A 20,965-nucleotide genomic window follows, 5' to 3' on the forward strand; every position below is an offset into this window, starting at 1 on the left:
ATTAAAAATGCTTTATTTTGGGGCTGGAGTTGTGCTCAGTAGTAGAGCGCTTGCCTAGCACATGTGAGGCACTGGGTTCGATCCTCAGCACCACATTAAAAAAAAAAAAAGCATAAAATAGAGGTATGATGTTCATCTACAACTAAAAATATTCTAAAAAATACTTAATTGTTAAAAATGCTAATGACCATCTGAGCCAACAGCAAGTCCTTTTTGCAGGTGGAGGATTTACATTGATGTTGATGGCTGCTAACTTGTCAGGGTGGTGGTTGCTGAAAGCTGGGGTGGTTGTGACAATTCCTTAAACTAAAACAAAAATGAAGGCTACCACATTGATGAACTCTTCCTTACATAAAAAATTTATCTGAGATACACAATGTTGTTTGATAGCATTTTACCCAGGAAGGACCCTCTTTCAGGACTGAAGTCAAATCCTCTCTCACCCTGCTGTTTTCATGTTTGTTTTACTAGAAGTTAAACCCAGGAGCTCTCAACCACAGAGCTACATTCCTGCCCCTTTTTATACTTTTATTTTTGAGAAAGGGTCTCAATTAGTTGCTGAGGCTGTTCTTGAACTTATGATCCTCCTGCCTCAGCCTCCCAAATTGCTGGAGTTACCAGTATGTGCCACCAGCCACCCTACCTGGCTCCTGCTGCCTTTTAAATCAAGTTAATGTAATATTCGAAATCCTTAGTTCAACACAATGTTAACAACATCATCTTTAGTAAGATTAAGATTCCATCTTAAGAAATCACTTTCTTTTGCTCATAAGAAATAATTCTTTATTTGTTGAAGTTTTATTATGAGATCACAGAAATCACATCACATTTCCTGATTCTACTTCTAATTCTTTTCACCACATTGGCAGTTACTTCCTCCACTGAAATCTTGAACCCCTCAAAGTCATCCACGAAGTTTGAAATAGACTTCTTTCAAACTCCTATTATGTTGCTATTTTGACTTCCTTCCATGAATCATGAATATTCTTAATGGTATCTTGAATGGATGTTATATTAGCAGGCATGAAAACATTAATCTCATTATGTATACATCCACATCACAGCTCTTGACCAGGTGAAGTCTGTCCCATCAAATGACTCTTTCTTGCATGAAAAATTTATTTGAGACACACAATGTTGTTTGATAGCACTATGGTGACCAGGTGCATTGTCAATGAGCCATAATATTTTAGGAGAAATCTCTTCTTCTTCTTTTTTTTTTTATGGCTCTGGGGATTGAACCCATAGGTGCTGTTCTACTGAGATACATCCCCAGCCCTTCTTTATGCTTTATTTTAAGACAGAGTCTTGCAAAGTTGCCTAGGCTTGCCTTGAACATGTGATTCTCCTGCTTAAGCCCCCCAAATAGCTGGGATTACAGGTGTGCACTATCACACTCAGTAAGACAAATCTTTTTTTCTTGAGCAATAGGTCAAGCAATAGCGCTAATGTTGAGCTATTTCACTTATAGAGCATAAGCAAGATAGATTTAGTATAATTCTTCAGGGGCCTAGGATTTTGTGAAATAGTGAATGAGCCTTGGCTTCACCTTAAAGTCACTTTTTGTATCACCCTCTTTCAAGAGAGCCACGCTCCTTTGAAGTTTTGAAGCCAAGCATTGACTTTTCCTCTCTAGCCATGAAAGTCCTAGATGACTATTTTCTTTAAGTACAGGGGGCTCTTTTGTCTACAATGAAAACCTGAGGTTTAGCAAAGCCACCTTCATCAATGATCTTAGGCAGATATTCTGGATAACCCGCTGCAGCTTCTATCAGCATTTACTGATCATTGTGCACTTTAATGCTATGGAGATGCTTCTTTCCTTGAACCTCATGAATTAATTTCTGCTAGATTCAAATTTTTTTTTTTTTGTCTGCAGCTCCCTCAGTCCTCTCAGCCTTCACAAAACTGAAGAGAGTTCAGGCTGGATTAGGCTTTGGCACAAGGGACTGTTATGGCTGGTTTGATCTACCCACACTGCTAAACTATCCATTTCTTCATATCAGCGATAAAGGTGTTTTGCTTTCTTATCATTTGTGTGTGCACTGGAATAGAACTTTCAATTTCCAACAGTAAGTTGTCCATTGCATTCAGAATTTGGCTGCTTTCAGCCTAGCTCAGCTTTGATCTTTCTCACCAAGCTTGATCATTTCTAGTTTTTGGTTTAAAGTAGGAGATGCCTGGCTTTATTTTCACTTGAACATTTAGAGGATTCTGTAAAGTTATTAATTGGCCTAATTTAAACATAGTTGTGTTTCAGGGAATAGGGAGGCCTGAGCTGAGGGAGAGAGATGGGGGAACAGCAAGTCAGCAGAGCAGTCAAAACATACACAACACTTATCAATTAACTTTGCTATCTTAAATGGGTATGGTTTATGGCACCCTAAAACAATTAAAATACTAACATCACTGATCACAGATCACCATAGCAAGAACAATAAAACTTTAAAATATTTCAAGTTTACCAAAATGTGACACAGAGATATTAAATCAGCATGTGCTATTGAAAAAATGATGCCAATAGACTTGCTTGATGCAGGATTGTCACAAACCTTCACTTTTTTTTTTTTAAAGTTGACATTTGTGGAGGGCAATAAAATATGACTATGATTTTAAGAAATGTTAACTAACCAAATAAAGTTATGATAATATATATTTTTAAAAGCCAAAAGAAGACAGTTTTAGAGTATCTGAGCACATGATTATCTTAATTGAGATTTAGAGTGACATCAGAAAACATCAATTTCAGATAAAAATACATTGCATAGTTAAAGATAGCTTGTTTCATTTGCTTTAAAGTCCTGTGTGGTAATGATGTCCTCTTTTGAAGACTTAAAAAAAGTGTTTCAATGAATGGAAATAAATTCCTGCTTAGATGAGAAAGTAGCTTAGTGGCCAACACCGGTACAAGCCAGGATTGCCTGCCTAATGATGTATATCACCTCTTCCCATGGACTGAATCTCCCTTATCTGAAATGCCTGGGACCAAGTGTTTCAAATTTTAGAGTTTTCTGGATTTTGGAATATTCGCATAGGCTTTACCAGTTGAGAATGCTTAATCTGATTGATACTCAAAAAATTTTGGATTTTGGAAAAGTTTGAAGTCTGCATTTTCAGATTAGAGATTATCAACCTATAGGAGTTACTTCTGGCAAGGGAAACAGATGAACAAGTTGTGAATGATTTTCACATTTTACATGAGGAATATATCCATGTCTTCCTGTCTCCTTAGTTCTTTTTTTTTGGGGGGGGGGGGTAAGGGGATTGAACTCAGGGGCACTTGACCACTGAGTCACATCCCAGCCCTATTTTGTATTTTATTTACAGACAGAGTCTCACTGAGTTGCTTAGTGCCTCACTTTTGCTGAGACTGGCTTTGAACTTGTGATCCTCCTGCCTCAGACTCCCAAGCCACTGGGATCACATGAGTGTGCACTGTGCCTGTCTCCCTAGTTCTTGAGAGCAGTAACAGTCATTCATTATTAGTTCATGAATCTTTGGCTAGTAGGCAAAGTCAGATAAAAAGGAAAAAGCCAGAAATAAAGTTTTGGGTTCAAGATTTCCCATTAACTCTTCCTTTTTCTTTTTGGTGCTGGTTATTGAAGCTGGGGCCTTATACACGACACGTTAAGTGTGTGCTTTACCACTGAGCTACACTCCCAGCCCCAGCCCCTCCCATGAACTCTTGATAACATTTAAATATTGTATAGCTTTCACAACTGTTGTGGGGCTTACCAGACTCAAACCCAAATTTAACCTAACCAAATACTTTTGTGGCCAGTACACCTGCCGGGAGACTTTTGTTCCTTACTTGAGTAGGTGCTGCTCTTGAACTTTTTCTGATATTGTTCTCTGAGTAGCAGCTGCTCCTGGAAGGGCCATTCCAACTGTAACCTTTTCTCCACATCAGAAAGGAGCAATCCAGATCTGCAAATATCTGTGGGTGGAAAAGAGAATTAGAGAATGTGTGTTTGTTGTAATAAGGTTGAAATCCTACACACGTTTAGTTAGCTATTACATGACTAAAGCAGCATAATTAAGTTTCAGGTTATTGGGTAAGAGATCAGAGAACAATATGTGCCAAATTTGCCAGCTTACCACCCACCACAAAAAAAAAAAAAACAAACAAAAAAAAACTCTAAGAAGAATGTTCCTAAGAAACACTGGACATACACTGGTCATAGAACACTGGATATGGCTTCAAGTTATTTAAATAATTCAAAAGGTAAAATTACATATAAGAGTTTGTAAGGGGAAAGGGGAAAAAAAACAAGGGAGAGAATTGAATAACAGCAGATGGGGTAGAGAGGGAAGATGAGAGGGAAGGGGAGGGGGGATAGTAGGGGATAGGAAAGGTAGCAGAATACAACAGTCACTAATATGGCATTATGTAAAAATGTGGATGTGTAACCGATGTGATTCTGCAACTTGTATTTGGGGTAAAAATGGGAGTTCATAACCCACTTGAATCAAATGCATGAAAGATGATATGTCATGAGCTTTGTAATGTTTTGAACAACCAATAAAAAAAATAAAAAAATAAAAAAACCCCAAAAAAACCAAAAGGTAGCTCAGAAGTATGAAATTACCAGGGGACCCTAACAGAAAACCTAGTTCAGTTCTGTTAAGGTTCACTTTAAAATATATAGTAGACATTTATCATACACGGCCTCTGTCTACTTCATAGTGATTTCTTCTTGCTATAATGAAGATAGGCCTGGCCAGGCGCAGTGGCTCATGCCTGTAATCCCAGCAGCTCAGGAGGCTGAGGCAGGAGGATCAGGAGTTCAAAGCCAGCCTCAGAAAAATCGACATGCTAGGCAATTCAGTAAATCCTGTCTCTAAATAAAATGCAAAATAGAGCTGGAGATGTGGCTCAGTGGTTGAGTGCCCCTGAATTTAATCTCTGGTACCCACCCAGCCCCCCACCAAAAAATGAAGATAGAGATTATTGACTTTCCCCCCCTCTACATTTCATACCATCCAAGCTTCTGGGACCACAACCCATGTACTTGGAAAACCTTGCTACTAGGCTGGGGACCCTGTGTTTCTTTATCACAAGGCAGCAGGGCCTCTGGGTGCTTGCTGCCAGGGCGTTTGACTGGCCAACCACTTCCTTTCTGGGAACCTGCACATTGTGACTTGCTGGCAACTGGGCCTCCTCTATCCCTGCACTCATAAAGGATGTTTCAGAGGAACTGGGATAATCCCAGTGACAACCCTCCCCCCAAAGATTAAAAAAAAAAAAACTGGTGACAAAAGGACAGTTTCCTGCCTAAAAAGGTTTAGAGCTTTTGAAGGCATGTGACTGCTGGAAAGGGCCAAATCCAAACGATTCCAAAACTCATTATTCAAAGAGAATCCCCTGCCTTTCTTCTATTTTTTCTAATTACCACTCACTTAATTTTGGTCCAATGTCCGATTAAATGTTCTAACTACTTCCTAGCTGAAGAAAATAAACAAAAGGAAAATATGTAATACATAAAATAATTAAATATTACTCATTAATATTGGTATTAGATACACATTATCATAATTTGTTGATGTATATATTTATCAATTGCTCAGACAGCGATTTAACTTCCCTTTGACATCTAGTGGCACTTCTGAAAGACCCAGGACAATCTTCAAAACTCCATTGGGCAGGTTTCTCAGGTGAAGCCACACACTTCTTTTTTTTTTTTTAAACTTATTTATTTATTTTAATTAGGTATTTATGACAGCAGAATGCATTTTGATTCATTGTACACAATTGCAGCACAACTTTACATTTCTATGGTTGTAAATGATGTAGCGTTGCACCGTATGTATAGTAGCCACACACTTCTAATATCAGAATCACTTAACTAGTTCGTTAAACTCAGACTCTAAGGCTGGAGCCCAGAGATCCAAATATTCAGATTCATAGCAAGTGATATGAACAGCCAAAAATGGTTGAGAACCATTGCCCAGGAAATCAAGTTTTTTGAAACCCATTTGTAGAAGCAGAGTGTATCTCTGTGCCCCTTGTTAGATCTTCCTTCCACATTCTATTTCCAGAATAAATGTGCTAAATTTAAAAAAAATCTATTGCTGTGTGGATATATTAAGCTGGAAATATCCTCTTCAGTTTGTCACCTTTTTGCCCATGTGCTCCCTCCAAGCAGCCCTGTCCTTTGGCTACAACCACTGTCCTATTAATAGCACAACTCCTTCTCAGTTATGCTCAGCACACCTTGTCTGTAAGGTTCCACAGTCATGAAAAGATCAAATGAGGAAACCTGTCCATAGCTTGCTCCTGTCATTTAGGCACCTCCACAGATCAGTTGGGGTCCTTAATCTCTTGTGAATTTATAATATGTGAGCAATAACACTTTTCTCCCAGTATTCTCATGACAGACACAAGTTAATTAAAATATAGAATCTTTAAAAAGTTTCACCCTGGTTGACTTGAGATTGCCAGTAACTTCTTTCTTCAAAGGTTGGTTCCTTCTTGGGATCAAAAATTAGGAAGTCTGTCTTGGTGCCACCAAATCTCAGGTATGCAGGAGACAAACCCCTGGCCAAAGTACGAAGCTTTGGAGAACTGTTATGAAGACAAGCAAGAAAGTATAATTATTTTTTTCCAAGACAACCTAGTCAAATGTTTTTACTTCATTTTCTTTTGAAAGACTTATTTCTGGACTTCTAACTTGGTAACTTGCCTCAGGGATAGAGAGCAGTGGATACATTTAGGACATATTTACACACAGAAATTATAAGTTTAGTTATTAATTCAATGTTGAGGAGGAGGCAAGGGTTTATCTTGGGAAATGAGTTGGAAGATGGTAATATCATTTGTTGAGATAAAGAATTGGTAATAGATTGGTGATAAGGATGAAGGAGAAAACAGAGAGAAGGTTTAGTTTTGTAGAATTTGAAATGCTGAAGTAACACCAAAAACCTTATTTCCATCTAGCCCTTGACCAAGTGTGTCTGGAATTCAAGCGACACATCTAGGCTAGGGATACAGATTGGTGAGTATAAAGATCAGTGACTAGTAACCCCTAGGGCACAGGTCCCAAGACATGGCCTTAAAACCAATGTGAGGAACCTGCTCTGAGAGAGTCACTCAAGACTGACACCATTACTGCCTTTAGCTAGGCATTGACTCTAGCTCTTGGTATTGTGATTATTTGGTGATAGAAAAACTCATTTAGATTCATGTAGCTAATATCTGTAAGCAATTGAGATTTGACAAGAGATTGGTCCTCTTTGGGAAATGGAAGGAAAAACTAGCATCTGGGAAAGGAGCCCAGGCATTGAAAGATAGTCTGGGTCAGATACCTAAATGCCAGAGCTGGTGCACAAAGGTTCGAACTATATCACCTTGGGGAGCTCTTCGCCACATCACCCTGCCTTATTTCCTTCACAGCATTCACCACTCTCTCAAATCAGCCTCATGTATTTCCTTGGTTTCCTATCTAGCCCAGCCTCACTTCTGATGCAAGCTCCCTGACAGCAGGGGACCTTGTTTGCCTGGTTTATCAGACTCTCCCCAGTATTTAGACAAATGTCTGGCACACAGCTGCTACTTAATAAATATGTGGTAAGTGAAAGAACAAGGGAGGCTAGTCTGATGAAAGAGGAAGGAGACCAAACAAATATTATATTCTGAACAAAATGAAATTAAAACCCAATGCTTTGGCTGTTGCTACATAAAGGAAATCACGTTTCAAAGTTTTGGTATTAAGTCTCCTTTGCACTGGAATATTTCCATGTTTTGAGAATACAATATTGATGCCTTCTGACAAAAACATATTTAATACAGCTGCAGAACTTTTCCATAAAAACAAAATTGATCAAAGGTACAGTATTTCAATCATATGTAGAAAAAAGGAAAGGGAAAAATAGCTCCTACTACAATGATATGGAAATAATGAAAGAATATATAAAAACAGCTGCAGCTATTTCGTTTCCAGAGCAGTTTGTTAGGGGGAAAACCCAAGAGTCTGCAGTTGTTTTTATTTTAGCTTTTGTGCAAATATAAGTTGTATATCTTTGACACAAAGAGCAGAGATGGTTTATTAATATGCACCAAACATTAAGCAATATTTTTCCATTTCCAGATTTAGGGGCCACACTGTAGATTCCAAAGAGAGAAAATATAGTTGGAACAAGTCAGATTTGGGAGTTTTATCAGGAAGAACAATGGCTCAGGATTTGAGATTACTATCACAAGAGGAGTTTGAGTGATAAATCAAGAAGGACTATGCCAGGTGCTGTGGTGCATGCCTGTAATCCCAGAGACTGGGGAGGCTGAAGCAGGAGCCAGTTACTTAGTGAGGCCCTAAGCAACTTAGTGAGAACCTGCCTCAAATAAAAAACAAACAACAACAAAAAGGGCTGGGGATGTGATTCAGTGATTAAGGCCCTGGGTTCCGTCCCTGGTATACACACACACACACACACAAAAAAAAAAAAAAAAGTAAAAAAGAAGCCCAAATCATGGGCTGGGGTTGTGGTTCAGCAGTAGAATGCTCACCTTACATGTGCAAGACCCTGGGTTCGATCCTCAGCACCACATAAAAATAAATAAATAAAATAAAGGTATTGTGTCCAACTACAACTAAAAAAAAATAAATATTTAAAAAAAGAAGCCCAAATCAAATATGGAAGAAGTAGAGAGAGGAGGAAATTGTTCAGTGGAGGTACTTCCTTACTCTTACCATAGAATAAAGGGGCTGAGAGGATATGGAGCTGAGAAATCTGAATTGAAGTTTCTGGATGTTGGAAGATCACTAGTGATGAAGAGCACTGAGGTGTGCTCATGGAATTCACTAGATGAAGTGGTGTGAATTAGTGTGTGCTGCCAGGCCAGCTCTCAGGAAAGTGCCCTGATTTTCACTGTTTGCAATTTCCACCATGACGTTTATGCCACAGTGATGTAAAAATCCCCACCATTTCAAGACAGCAGTATGATGTCACTGAATGCAGAGTTGAGAAGAAATGAACTCATTTTGTGAGCTGGTGCAAGCTGCTTACCACACTGAATGAAGAGTATCAAATAATGTGTAGGGTGAAGAAATCAAGGGAGAAGTGTATTCAGATGGATTTAAAGGCATCCAGGATGATGACGGGACTTGATGTTAGAGAGGAAGCTGGGAGATCAGTGCCAGTCTTTAATCAATAAGGAGAAATAAGAGGGGAGCAGAGTGTTATGACAAGGAGCATTGCATGAGAACTAGAACCTCACACTGGTGTCATGACAATCATCTCTAATATGTGTCAGCTTAGTCCAAGCTGAGTGTTTTAAGCATGTTGCATAGATTTTTTTTTTCACTTAGTCTCAAAATAACCCAATGAGGTGGGTGTCATTATTATCCTTATTTTGTAGATATAGAACCTGAACAAAAGGAAATGAAGTTAACTTGTCCAAGGGAGTAAGTCAAAAGGAATTTGAACTACAGCAGTCTGCGTTCAAACGAGTGGGCTGTTACCTAGAAGCTGTGTGGGGGAACAGGAAAAGGACTGGAGTGTGGGAGAATGTGCAACCTGAATTCTAAAGGGTTACAGGGGAAGAGAATGTCTTCAGGGAAGTGCCATGTTTTTAGTTGGGCAAGGGGGTGGAGGGAATATTCTGAGGACAGAAAGGGGTCACTGTGCAAAGGAACACAGTGGAAAGGTTCAGGAGGGAGGGGAACACTAAGAGCTCACTCAGGGGGACAGCGCTTCTCAGGGATCAGAACTGTCATTGTTCTTAGCTCTGTCTCTCTTTCCATAGTCATTTCCACCAGCAACTGGCACATGGAGGATCTGTGGCTCTTTATACATCAGTTATAAAAACGTGCATTTCACGGTGATAAGTATTTTTCCAAATATGAAAAAGCAACTTTGTTAATGATGTGGGAATCTAATTGTTTTTATTTTATTTTTTTGATACCAGCGATTAAATCTGGGAGTGCTTAACCACTGAGCCACATCCCCAGCCCTTTTTTAATATTTTGTTTAGAAACACGTCTCACTGAGTTGCTTAGTGCCTTGCTAAGGTGCTGAGGGTGGCTTTGAACTCAGAATCCTCCTGTCTCAGCCTCTAGAGCCACTGGAATTACAGGTGTGGATAACCATGCCCGGCAGAAATCTAATTGTTGAAAGTTATTATTAATGAATATTTATTAAACTGGCAAAAAACAAAAAAGATGAACTTTGCTGAAGAAAAAGAACAGATTACTATGACAAGCGAGCACACCTGCAATGTTAATATTATTCCTATTCAACAGCACTTTTGCTTTGTAATACTTATGATTTCTTATGAAGCACAGTACTCAGCTATGCATTGTTTTATCTTGCATGAGGGGATTATGCTTCTGTATGTGTCTTGACTCAAATGTAAGCACTCTCTAATACAGTAGCCACTTTACATATGTTAGCAGTCTAAATTGAGAAGTGCTGTAAGCATATAAAATGTAGATTTTGGAGATGTGGTTTGAGAAAAGAAATGTCAAATACCTCATTAATAATTTTATATCAATTACAGTTATGATGTTAAAAATAATCAAATCAATAACATAATTATTAAAATTAATTTCACCTGTTTCTTTTTACTTCATTTATTTTTGTCTTTTCCTTTTTTTTTTTTTTTTTTTTTGGAACTGGGGAATCAAACCCAAGGCATTTCATATGCGAGGCAAGTGTTTTACATCGCAGCTACATCCCAGACCTCTTCTTACTTTTTAAAATATAACTACTAGAAAATTTAAAATTCCATAAATGCCTTGCAACACGAAGCTCACATGAGATTTCTATTCCACATACTATTTCTAAGGCCAGGTCCTTTTTGGAGTTCTGCGCCAAGTCAGGCTGAGGAAATATTCTGGTTTGTTGATTAATTGCCTCTAGGAGGAGAAATTACAACTTCTATTTTTCAATTCTAAATTGTTTCTATCATTAGCTTTTTGGTTTTATGTATCAGAACACAGATGAACCTGTTTGCCATTGTGGGAAGCCAGAACTGCAACATCTGATGAAATTTACTTAGTTCTGCTTTCCAGGACCTTAGAGGTTTTTCGGTCCTGATTCCCCAGCATCTTTGTGTCAGTGCTTCTTTTCCGTCTCTCAATTTGTTTCTGGACAATCTTTTTCTAACATGTTCTGTCCCATTTCCTTTAAAAAATAAAAATTGCTTTGCTTTCTTTTTGTGTACTGTTGTCTCTGTGATCAAAGTCTACTTTCAAACTCTGCTTTCATTTGCTATCTGGCTGATCATGGCCAAATTATTTAATCTCCCCGAATCAGAAATTCTTCACTCTTAAAATGGGAATGATAATCATACTCATCTCATAGTGCTGCAGGAAAGACTAAATGAATTCAGATTAGGAAGGGCCTAGAACAGGGCCTGGGAAACTGATCAGCGCTCAGGAGGGGTCAGCTCTTGTACTGTCCTCCTTCCTTACTTAGTTTTCAGCTGTTCAACTCTTGCCAGTCTTGCCCATGCATCTTTACTTTTAAGGAATTGGAATAAAATAACAACCAGCTCAACCTTCTCTACAACTGTAAACAGACAATAAGTTTAGTGTCACCTTCTGAGATGACTGTCCGCCACCCCAGGCCCTATGCTAACAACCCTGGGGAGATTTAGCAGCGAAGACTGAGCTCAGGAGAAGGCGCTCCTACCTCTACTAATCAACTGAGAACAGTGCAAGCAGATGAGTAACCTGGAAAGAAGCTTGTATGGAGAGGAATTGTTTTTATAAATGCACACAAACACAACCCAAAATCAAAATGTAAAACAAAACATAAAAACACCAAACCAGGTTGTTTCTTGGATTTTCATTATCCTCTAATCTCCAACAAAAAGGGTTTGGGGTAAGAGGGAAGAAAGAGTGTTATGGGAAGCTAAGAGATGTGTTAAGAAGAGTAAAGGTATCACTCTTACTAAATTGTAACCTGGAAGTTCTGTGTTCGGGGTGGAAATGCTAGTTCACTGAGGTGAACTTTACTGCAGAGTGTTTGACCCTGGATCCTAAAAGTTATACCATGTTTTTTTTTGGACCTGTTTCTCCAAAGGGGATCCCCACCTGCCCATTCCTGGAGAGGGAGCGTGGTATCTGCTAGCTGTGGCAGAAGAGGACTTCAGTCCTCACATTTAAGTAAATGGACACCTACTTCATCATGTTTTCAGTGAGCTCCCCCATCCCCCCGTCAGGCTTGGGGTCCTCAGATCCAGAGGCCTGCGTTCAGCATTTCTCCAGAGTATTCTTCCCATCCTCCATCCAGCTGCAGCCAGGTGTCAACTTTCTATCCTTAAGGGGAAGGGCAAAAAGCGGGGCCCCTCCTCCCCACAAAGGGGAAAAGAGACACAGAAAACTGCTGAATGGCTAAGCGAACACTATTTCCCAGGAAGAAACAAGGAACTTAAATACTCCAAGTCAAACATTGTGCCAATTACTTATCATATTATCAAATTTTCATAATAATTCTATGAGGCAGGCTCTAGAAAATCTATTCTACAGATAAAGAAGCAAAGACTTGGAGTGGCCAAGCTGCCCATAAAAACCGAGTCTCCTTGTTTTACACAGTTGGGAGTCGAGACAAGGTGTTCTGCCTGTCAATCTTTTAACCACTAACTAGACCACCTGTGAAATTAGCAATGGCCTAACAGTGTGGGCTCAGGAAGGGCAAGTCTAGGCCTTTGACCATGGTGAGATGATGGACTGGTCAAGATGTGGTCATCTCTGGAAGCTCCTATGGCCTAGATGACCTAGGACTGTCCTTGTAGCTGTTCATCTTGTGATCAGACTGAGGCAAAAGCAATAAACCTGCAACAGGTGCATTTCCACAGGTGAGGAGGAAATAAACAAACAAACCATTTAAAACTGTTAAAGCAGCACCACATTTTGCAGTTTCATTTTGGAGAGACATCTTTTTATTAGGGCTCTGAGTCGCTGCGGTAGTCTCCAAGGACTCACTTATCTAACATTTAAATTTTTAAAAGAAATAAGTAACACATATTCTTCTCCTTTGAGGTCTTTTCCGTCTGATTTTTTTTTTAATTTATTTTTTAAAAACAAAATCTTCCTAACAGCTTTTAAAGGACCACAAAACCTGATCCACGAGCTTATTATTTATTTATTTATTTTTTGTATACTGCACAAAAAATTCAAACAGCCCTCCAGGGGCACTTGTCTCTGTCCCCTCCAGCTAGCGGGGTGCTAAGGCAGGTGGGTAGTTTCTTTTCCAAAAAATTTCCATAATACTTGTGCTTGGTTGGCGTTCAGCCAACACGTGCTGAATGAATGAAGTAAAAATGCGAAAGCTGTCTGCAACCGGCTGGAGAGGGGGTGTGTGTGTGTCGTGGGGGAGGGTGTTCTCAAGACCAAATGTAAAGTTGTTTCACCGCAGAAGAGAGGAGAGTGGCTGGCCCGACTGGCGGGTGTGTCGGGAGGCCAGGAGAGGGGACAGGACCAGGAGGCTGGCGCTTACCCCAGGAAGGTGAGGAACCGCGGGTCGGTGGCCAGGTTGGCGTCGATGGTGAAGGACAGGAACGCTGGACTCACCAGGTGCAGTGGCCGCTCAGTGGAGAAGTCCAGCTCCACGATGTCCTTGGCCTGCCAGGGTCCCGCCAGGGCGCCCTGGGAGAGAGGACCGAGCGGCCCCAGGAGCAGCAGGAGCAGCCCCTGCTGGGAGCGCAGCAGCATCTCGGGCTCACCTGGGTGCTCCACCCGCAAGCGGCTGCGCAGCGAGAGTCGACAGCTCGCGCACTTCCTCCCGCCTGGCCACCGCACCCTTTTCTTCTTTTCTCCACCGTCTCACGCCCTCACCCCTCCCACTGCGCCCTACATCCCTCCCACTCCTCCCCTGCATCCCTCCCACTGCTCCCTCTTCTCTCCGCCCTGCCATCCCCGGTCACTCCCATTTCCTTGCAGGCTCTCCCCTCGGTGGCGGTCACGTCCACTTACGAAATCACCCACACTCATCCTGAAGGGTGCGCAGATGGCTAGGATCCAAGCGCCTAGATGGCTAGGAGGGAGCGCCCGGGAAGGAGTGCTGAGCATCTGGAGCTGAACTCCCTTAGGGACAATATTCTGCGCCCTGTGGGGGAAACAGGGTCGTTTCCCTCTTCCAGGTCCCATCCAGATGGCGCTACTTCTTCTGAACGAACCTTCAGTTGAGCATTCGTCATTTTCCCTCCCATTTGGTTTAAACACTGGCTTGTCACTTGAGCTTACCAAATAGGATTAACCCTGTGTTCTCGGGCCAGGAAGCTATTTCTCAGGTATCTTACTTTTTGCTTGAAAAACCTGACCAAGTTTGCTTTGGCTAAACTGTACCCAGAAAGAGATCAACTCTCAACAATTCTTTATCAACTTAGGTAAATAGTATTTGGTGAAATCTTAGAGATCCACTAAATACTACTACTAATAATAATAGTAATTATGATTATTTATTATTAGTAGTATAATTATAATTACTTATTATTATTATTGGCTCAGAGATCTGAAACGGAGGAAAGAAGCCCCCATATAATTGTGATGTACTGACTACCCCTTGGATTTGGAGACTATGCCAAATTTCCCCTCTATGCATATATCTTTCAATTTTATCCAAACTTTCTTTAGTTTTCCTTTGATGTTTATGTTGATATATAATTATAGCAAGCAACAAGCACTTAGTGCTTACTATATGCCTGATTGTGGGAGAGGTGCTTTACCTGTGTTACCTCTCATTCTCACAACCTTGCTAAAAGCACATTTTTTTTTCTCATTTTACACATGAGGCCTCAAGCTCTGAGACAGCAACTTGTCCAAGTGTCAGAGCTGAGATGTGAATGTAGTTACACACCCTGGATGACAGCCGCCTATCTGCTGAAATGTAATTTCCTCAAGGAAGCTCTCCCTGAGTCTTCAGGCAAGCTGGAGTCCCCCTGTAATACTTTCTCATAGCATACTGAGCTTTTGAGAACCTACCAATTTGTTAGTACTGTGATTTTGCTCAGCATTGACCTCATCTACTGGGTTATAAACTCCTTGAAGGCAAAGTTAAGGTTTGTCTTGTCTACTGTGCTAGCCACAGCCCCTGCATGGCACCCTGCTTGGCACTTTGTAAGCATCCAATAAATATCTGCTGAGAAAACCCTTAGCAATAAAAAAAAAGGGATTGTTTTGTAGTGTATATCAGATTTACATCAACCTATTTCTTAAGCAACTTTAAAGTTATGCATAGCTAATTTTGCAATCTGAATCAGGTTCATATTCTACAATGACAGTGTACATATGAAAAAATTCATATATAATCACCAAGCTGTTCAGGGGGTACAATTCTATGACAGCAGATGTGGAGTTGGAAAAGCAGACTAGATTCTTTTTTCTACCTTTGTCATGACATTGATCCTACATTCCACTCAACATCCCTGCCTCTTGTTGTCATGGGGCACAAATCTTACCAATTTCTTTGGAATATTTGGGTGATTTGAAAAGTGGATCATTGAAAGTTTTCTAAGTTTTCAGTATTCACTCATGACATTCTGAGATGTGGGTCAGTGTAATCCACATGCAAGTTACTGATTTCGTAACTGAGAAAACATAAATGAGGAAGCAAAGAGAAGTAACGTGCTCACATGATGATTCATTGGCTGAGATCAGAAGTTTCTGGCTCTTGACTCTGCTAGGTTAGTTGGTTTGATCCACTATGCTGGGTAAGAAGTTTATATAGGCAGATAGGAGGGAAGAATATATGGGAATATTAGTAGAGAATTGTAATTTCAAAGATATTTTATAATAAGACAACGTGTGAGACAATGCAAGAAAATTTGGAGAAATTGGGATTGGGTTATAGCCTTAACCTAATCAGTGAATTAATCCCTGATGGGATTAACTGAGTGGTAACTAGAGGCAGGTGGGGTATGGCTGGAGGAAATGGTTCATTGGGAGTGTGGCTTTAGGGTAAATATTTTGTATCTGGAGAGTGGGGTTGTTAGACCAGGATGCAAAGAAAAGACCACTGACTCCAATTAAAATCAAATTAAAGCAAGCTTATTATTTTGACCGGCTGGGCTGCCTCTCCCACCAAATACTGCAGGAACAAGACAGCACTGCAGCTTTCTTGCTGCCCAGCTTTATAGCCCAGAAAGTTACACAAAGGGGGGGGTTACAGATAACAAAACTCTGACGAGCATAACATGAAGGCTAGTTTACATTTTTGCTGGCCCTGACATCAGAATTTATGAAGGTCATTAGAGCCTCAGAGAGAGTTGTTATCTGGCCAGGAAAGGCCAAGATTTGTGAGGCGTCACTAAAGTTTCAGAGAGGGCTGCTATCTGGTCAGAGAGCCAGGCATGGGTAAGTTCAAGGCACGGGCAGGCATTCTAAGCTAGTTCAGAATTTTCAGTAATTTATAGTAAAACCGAAATTATAGTTTCATGGCTTTGGGGTAAGATGGCTCCCAATTTTAAGAGAAAATCAGGCTGGGTCTACCAGGGTCTTTCTCTGCTTCTTGACCATCATGTGAGCTGCTTTCCTACGCCACACTCTTCTGCCATGATGTTCTGCCTCACCTTAAGCCCCAAGAAATGGAACCAGCCTTCTATGGACTAAGACTCTGAAACCATGAGCCCTCAAATAAACTTTTTCTCCTCTACAATTGTTCTGGTCAGATCTTTTAGTCACAGCAGCAAGAAAGCTGACTAAAACAACACCTTACATTTAAAAAAAATTTTTAAATTTATATGACAGTGGAATGCATTACAATTCTTATTACACATATAAGACACAATTTTTCATATCTCTGATTGTATACAAAGTATATTCACACCAATTTGTTTCTTCATACATGTACTTTGGATAATAATGTCCATCGTATTCCACCATCATTTCTAACCCCACTCCCACCCCTCCCCTCCCACCACTCTGCCCTGTCTAGAGTTTGTCTATTCCTCCCATGCTCCCCTCTCCCTACCCCATTATGAATCAGTCTCCTTATATCAGAGAAAACATTCAGCATTTGTTTTTTTTTTTTGGGGGGGGGGGTTGGCTAACTTCACTTAGCGTTATCTTCTCTAACTTCATCCATTTACCTGCAAATGCCATGATTTTATTCTCTTCTATTGCTGAGTAATATTCCATTGTGTATATATGCCACATTTTTTTTTAATCCATTCAGCTATTGAAGGGCATCCAGGTTGGTTCCACAGTTCAGCTACTGTGAATTGTGCTGCTATAAACATTGATGTGGCTGTGTCCCTGTAGATGATGTAAAAGTTCCACCAGAAAACTTCTAGAACTAGTAAGTGAATTCAGCAAAGTAGTAGGATATAAAACCAACACCCATAAATCAAATGCATTTCTGTATATCAGTGAAAAATCCTCAGAAAGGGAAACGAGGAAAACTACTCCATTTACAATAGCCTCAAAAACAATAAAATACTTGGGAATCGACTTAACGAAAAAGGTGAAAGATCTTACAATGAAAATTACAGAACCCTAAAGAAAGAAATCAAAAAAGACCTTAGAAGATGGAAAGATCTACCTTGCTCTTGGATAGGCAGAATTAATATTATCAAAATTACCATACTACCAAAAGCACTATACAGATTTAATGTAATTCTGATCAAAATCCCAATGACATTCCTCATAGAAATAAAAAAAGCAGTCATGAAATTCATCTGGAAAATAAGAGACCCAGAATAAAGCAATCCTTAGCAGGAAGATTGGAACAGATGGCATCACTATACCAGACCTTAAACTATACTACAGAGCAATAGTAACAAAGGCAGCATGGTATTGGCACCAAAACAGACTGGTAGAACAATGGTACAGAATAGAGCACACAAAGACTAACCCACAAAATTACAATTATCTTATATTAGACAAAGGCACCGAAAACATGCATTGGAGAAAAGATAATCTCTTCATCAAATGGTGCTTGGAACAATTTTTCAACATCCAAGGGCTTCACTTTCCTCATCTGTAAAGTGGGAATAATTATATATATTTCATGCTGGGCACTGTGGCACATGCCTATAATCCCAGGGGCTCTGGAAGCTGAGTCAGGAGGGTTGAAGTTTCAAAGCCAGCCTCAGCAATTTAGCAAGGCCTTAAGCAACTTAGTGAGACCCTGTCAAAATAAAATATGAAAAGGGCTGGGGATGTGGTTCAGTGGTTAAGCGCTCCTGGGTTCATTCCTTGATATGGAGAAAAAAAATTTTAAAAAGGAAGACTTTGAAATATGTATTATTATTATTATTATTATTATTAACCAGGGATTGAACCCAGGGGTGCTTAACCACTGAGCAACATCTCCAGCCCTTTTAAATTTACTTTGAGACAGAGTCTAAGTTGCTTAGGGTTTCGATAAGTTGCTGAGGCTGGCTTTGAGCTTGTGATTCTCCTATCTCAGCCTCCAGAGCCACTGGTATTATGGGTGTGTGCCACCAAGCCTGGGGCTCAAAGTCATTTATTAAAAATTAGTTGAGGGGCTGGGGTTGTGGCTCAGAGGTAGAGCGCTCACCTAGCATGTGTGAGATACTGGGTTCAATCTTCAGCACCACGTAAAAATAAAATAAAGGTATTTTGTCCACCTATAACTAAAAAATAAATATTAAAAAGAATTAGTTGGCTTACATGTACATGTAAAACACCTAGCTTCAGATGCAATATGAAATATAAGTTCAGCAGATAAGAGAATTTTAAAAAATATTATCACAATTTATTCTTCAAAATAAATTTGTCAACTAAATTTAGACCCAGCTTTCTGATTCCAAGTCCAGCTTTTCCTCTGCAGCACCCAGATTTGGAGACTCACAAATTAGGTGGTGATGACAACTTAGAAATAAAAATCTTCAAATAAACTAGGACAATGTATATGAATCACTTAATAATTATAATATGGTAATGTAACAGAGACTTAGACTCTTCACATTATTTTAATTTTTTTTTTCAGTACTGGGGATTGAACCCAGGGTCATTTTATAATTGAGTTACATCCCCAGCCCTTTTTACTTTTTATTTTGAGGCAGGGTCTTGCTAAGTTGATGAGGGGATCACAAAGTTGCTGAGGCTGGCCTTGAACTTGTGAACCTCCTGCCTCAGCCTCCTGAGTTACTGGGATTACAGGTATGTGCCAATGCCTCTTCATTTTTGCCTGTAAATGTCTGGTGGGTGGCTAAAAGCAGGTTTAAAAACTCAATATCTCAACTTTCATTTTGCATCTTTCTCCTTTGCTCTGACTCACTTTGGATTCCAGGAACAAGGTCTGACAAACATCTTGTGATAAGTAGAAACTACCCCCTAGACAGTAACTTTCTTATGCTGATAAGGCCCACCCGACCAATCCTGAGATAATGATAAAGCAGACTACACTTTGTCCAGGTCATCTGCTATGGCATCTGTGAAAAGCCTCCAGTTATGCAAATCCCCTAACCCTTCCCCTCATTCCCCTTTTTATAAAATCTCAAAGTCATTGAGAGCCCTCTAAGGCAGGGGTCCCCTTGTCTTCTGGATGTAGCTACATGGATGAAAGTTCTTTTCATGTTTTTCCTTATTACCTTCTCTGTTTGGTTTTTGGGGCAAGTAGCTGGACCTGATTTGTTGGATTCCCAGAGTCAGGCCTCCCTCTGTCCTAGGACTCTAGTAACTATCCTTTCTATGTGGACTTTGGATTGATTTCCAGTAGTTTCATTAGGGTTTTGGTTTGGGGATTTGCCTGGTATGAATATAAACACTTATAAGACAATAAATTGATTTCAGAGTGTTTTTAGAAAATATCAATCTTTTCAATTGTCTGTCTAGAAAATTAAGGTTTTCCTAATGTAGAAATCTCTTCAGGGGCAAAACTTGTTTAGGCATTTGTGATTACTTCCAAGCTCTGTAAATAGTTACATACTATGTTGTTCTAAGTTATTGGTTTGTGACTTACTAAAGCTAACTTTAAGTTTTAATTATTTGCTGATCAAACTGTCCTCTAAAACAAACTAAAAGAAAATCTTTGCTAGATGCTGAAAGAAAGGAATTTAACATCTATTGAGTCCATCCTGTTCTTCAAAGTGTTTTCACATATTCATTTCTTTATCAATTCATTCAAATATTTATTCAGTGACTACCATGTACTAAGCACTGAGCTAAGCAACAGTAAGCACAAGCAGGAATGGTTCCTGTGCTCTGGAAGGCCCAGACTTCCCCTTCTATTAGGGAAATAGAAAGTATTTTTTAAAAATCACACAGAAGCAAAATTGCAAGTGCAGTAGGTTCTCCAAAGATGGCGGTGCTTTACATATGTGTGATGGAGGATTTGCATCTGGGTGAGGGAAAGGGTTCCTGAGGGGGTAATACTTGAGTTGAGACCTGAAAGGTGAGTAGACAACTAGTCCAAGATGGGGGAACTCGTTCAAGTCTTAGGAGAGGGTATGACTGAGAGAAGGCTGAGGCAGCTGGATTGGAGAGAGCAAGGGGTTGGTTGGGGACACAGGGACAAACACTGCAGAAACTTACAGTAGCCCTGGTGCAACCGGAAGCCATTGAAAGGGCTTCAAGCCTAGGGTGGGGGATGCTATATAATTAGCTTAGTATGTTTAAAAGGCAAACTATAGGGCTAGAGGTATAACTGAGTGCTTGCCTAGCACATGTGAAGCCCTGGGTTCTACCCATAGCACTGTAAAAAAAGCAAAAAGCAAAAAAAAAAAAAGAGAGAGATAAACTGTAAATGTTTCCTCTTTGGGGTTGATGACTATTTATAGTACATGGATGTGCATTTTTCTATAGATACAGACAGAATTTCTAGTTTGTAATATGTGTATATGTATGAGTATATATATGTATATATAATGTATGAGTATCACTATAAATATGTATACCATACTATGCAATATGAAATATGTATTTCTGTATCTGTAGCCAGCTGGGCACTGGCACTGTGAACCAGAAGATGTCAGGAAAAGCAGGAATTGTTCTTAGAATCATAAGAAAAAATGTGCTCCAGTGGCCACACATGATAACCAGGTAGATAATTTATGGAG

The 20,965-nt window shown here is 39.9% G+C and overlaps 1 protein-coding gene across 1 annotated transcript in view; it reads right to left on the minus strand.

Moving 5' to 3' along the window:
- Hpse (heparanase) overlaps nucleotides 1–13,713 on the minus strand; it is a 36,605-nt gene extending 22,892 nt beyond the window's left edge. Inside the window, exons 1-3 of the mRNA XM_027939804.3 lie at nucleotides 13,441–13,713; nucleotides 6,420–6,565; nucleotides 3,812–3,937 (exon numbers count right to left, since the gene is read on the minus strand). Coding sequence (XP_027795605.1) covers nucleotides 3,812–3,937; nucleotides 6,420–6,565; nucleotides 13,441–13,655 — 487 coding nt within the window. The 5' untranslated portion in view covers nucleotides 13,656–13,713. The remainder of the gene's footprint in view (nucleotides 1–3,811; nucleotides 3,938–6,419; nucleotides 6,566–13,440) is intronic.
- Between the last annotated feature and the right edge of the window lie 7,252 nt (nucleotides 13,714–20,965).

The sequence above is a fragment of the Marmota flaviventris genome, chromosome 7 (assembly GCF_047511675.1).
Source record: "Marmota flaviventris isolate mMarFla1 chromosome 7, mMarFla1.hap1, whole genome shotgun sequence".
NCBI classification, from domain to species: Eukaryota; Metazoa; Chordata; class Mammalia; order Rodentia; family Sciuridae; genus Marmota; species Marmota flaviventris.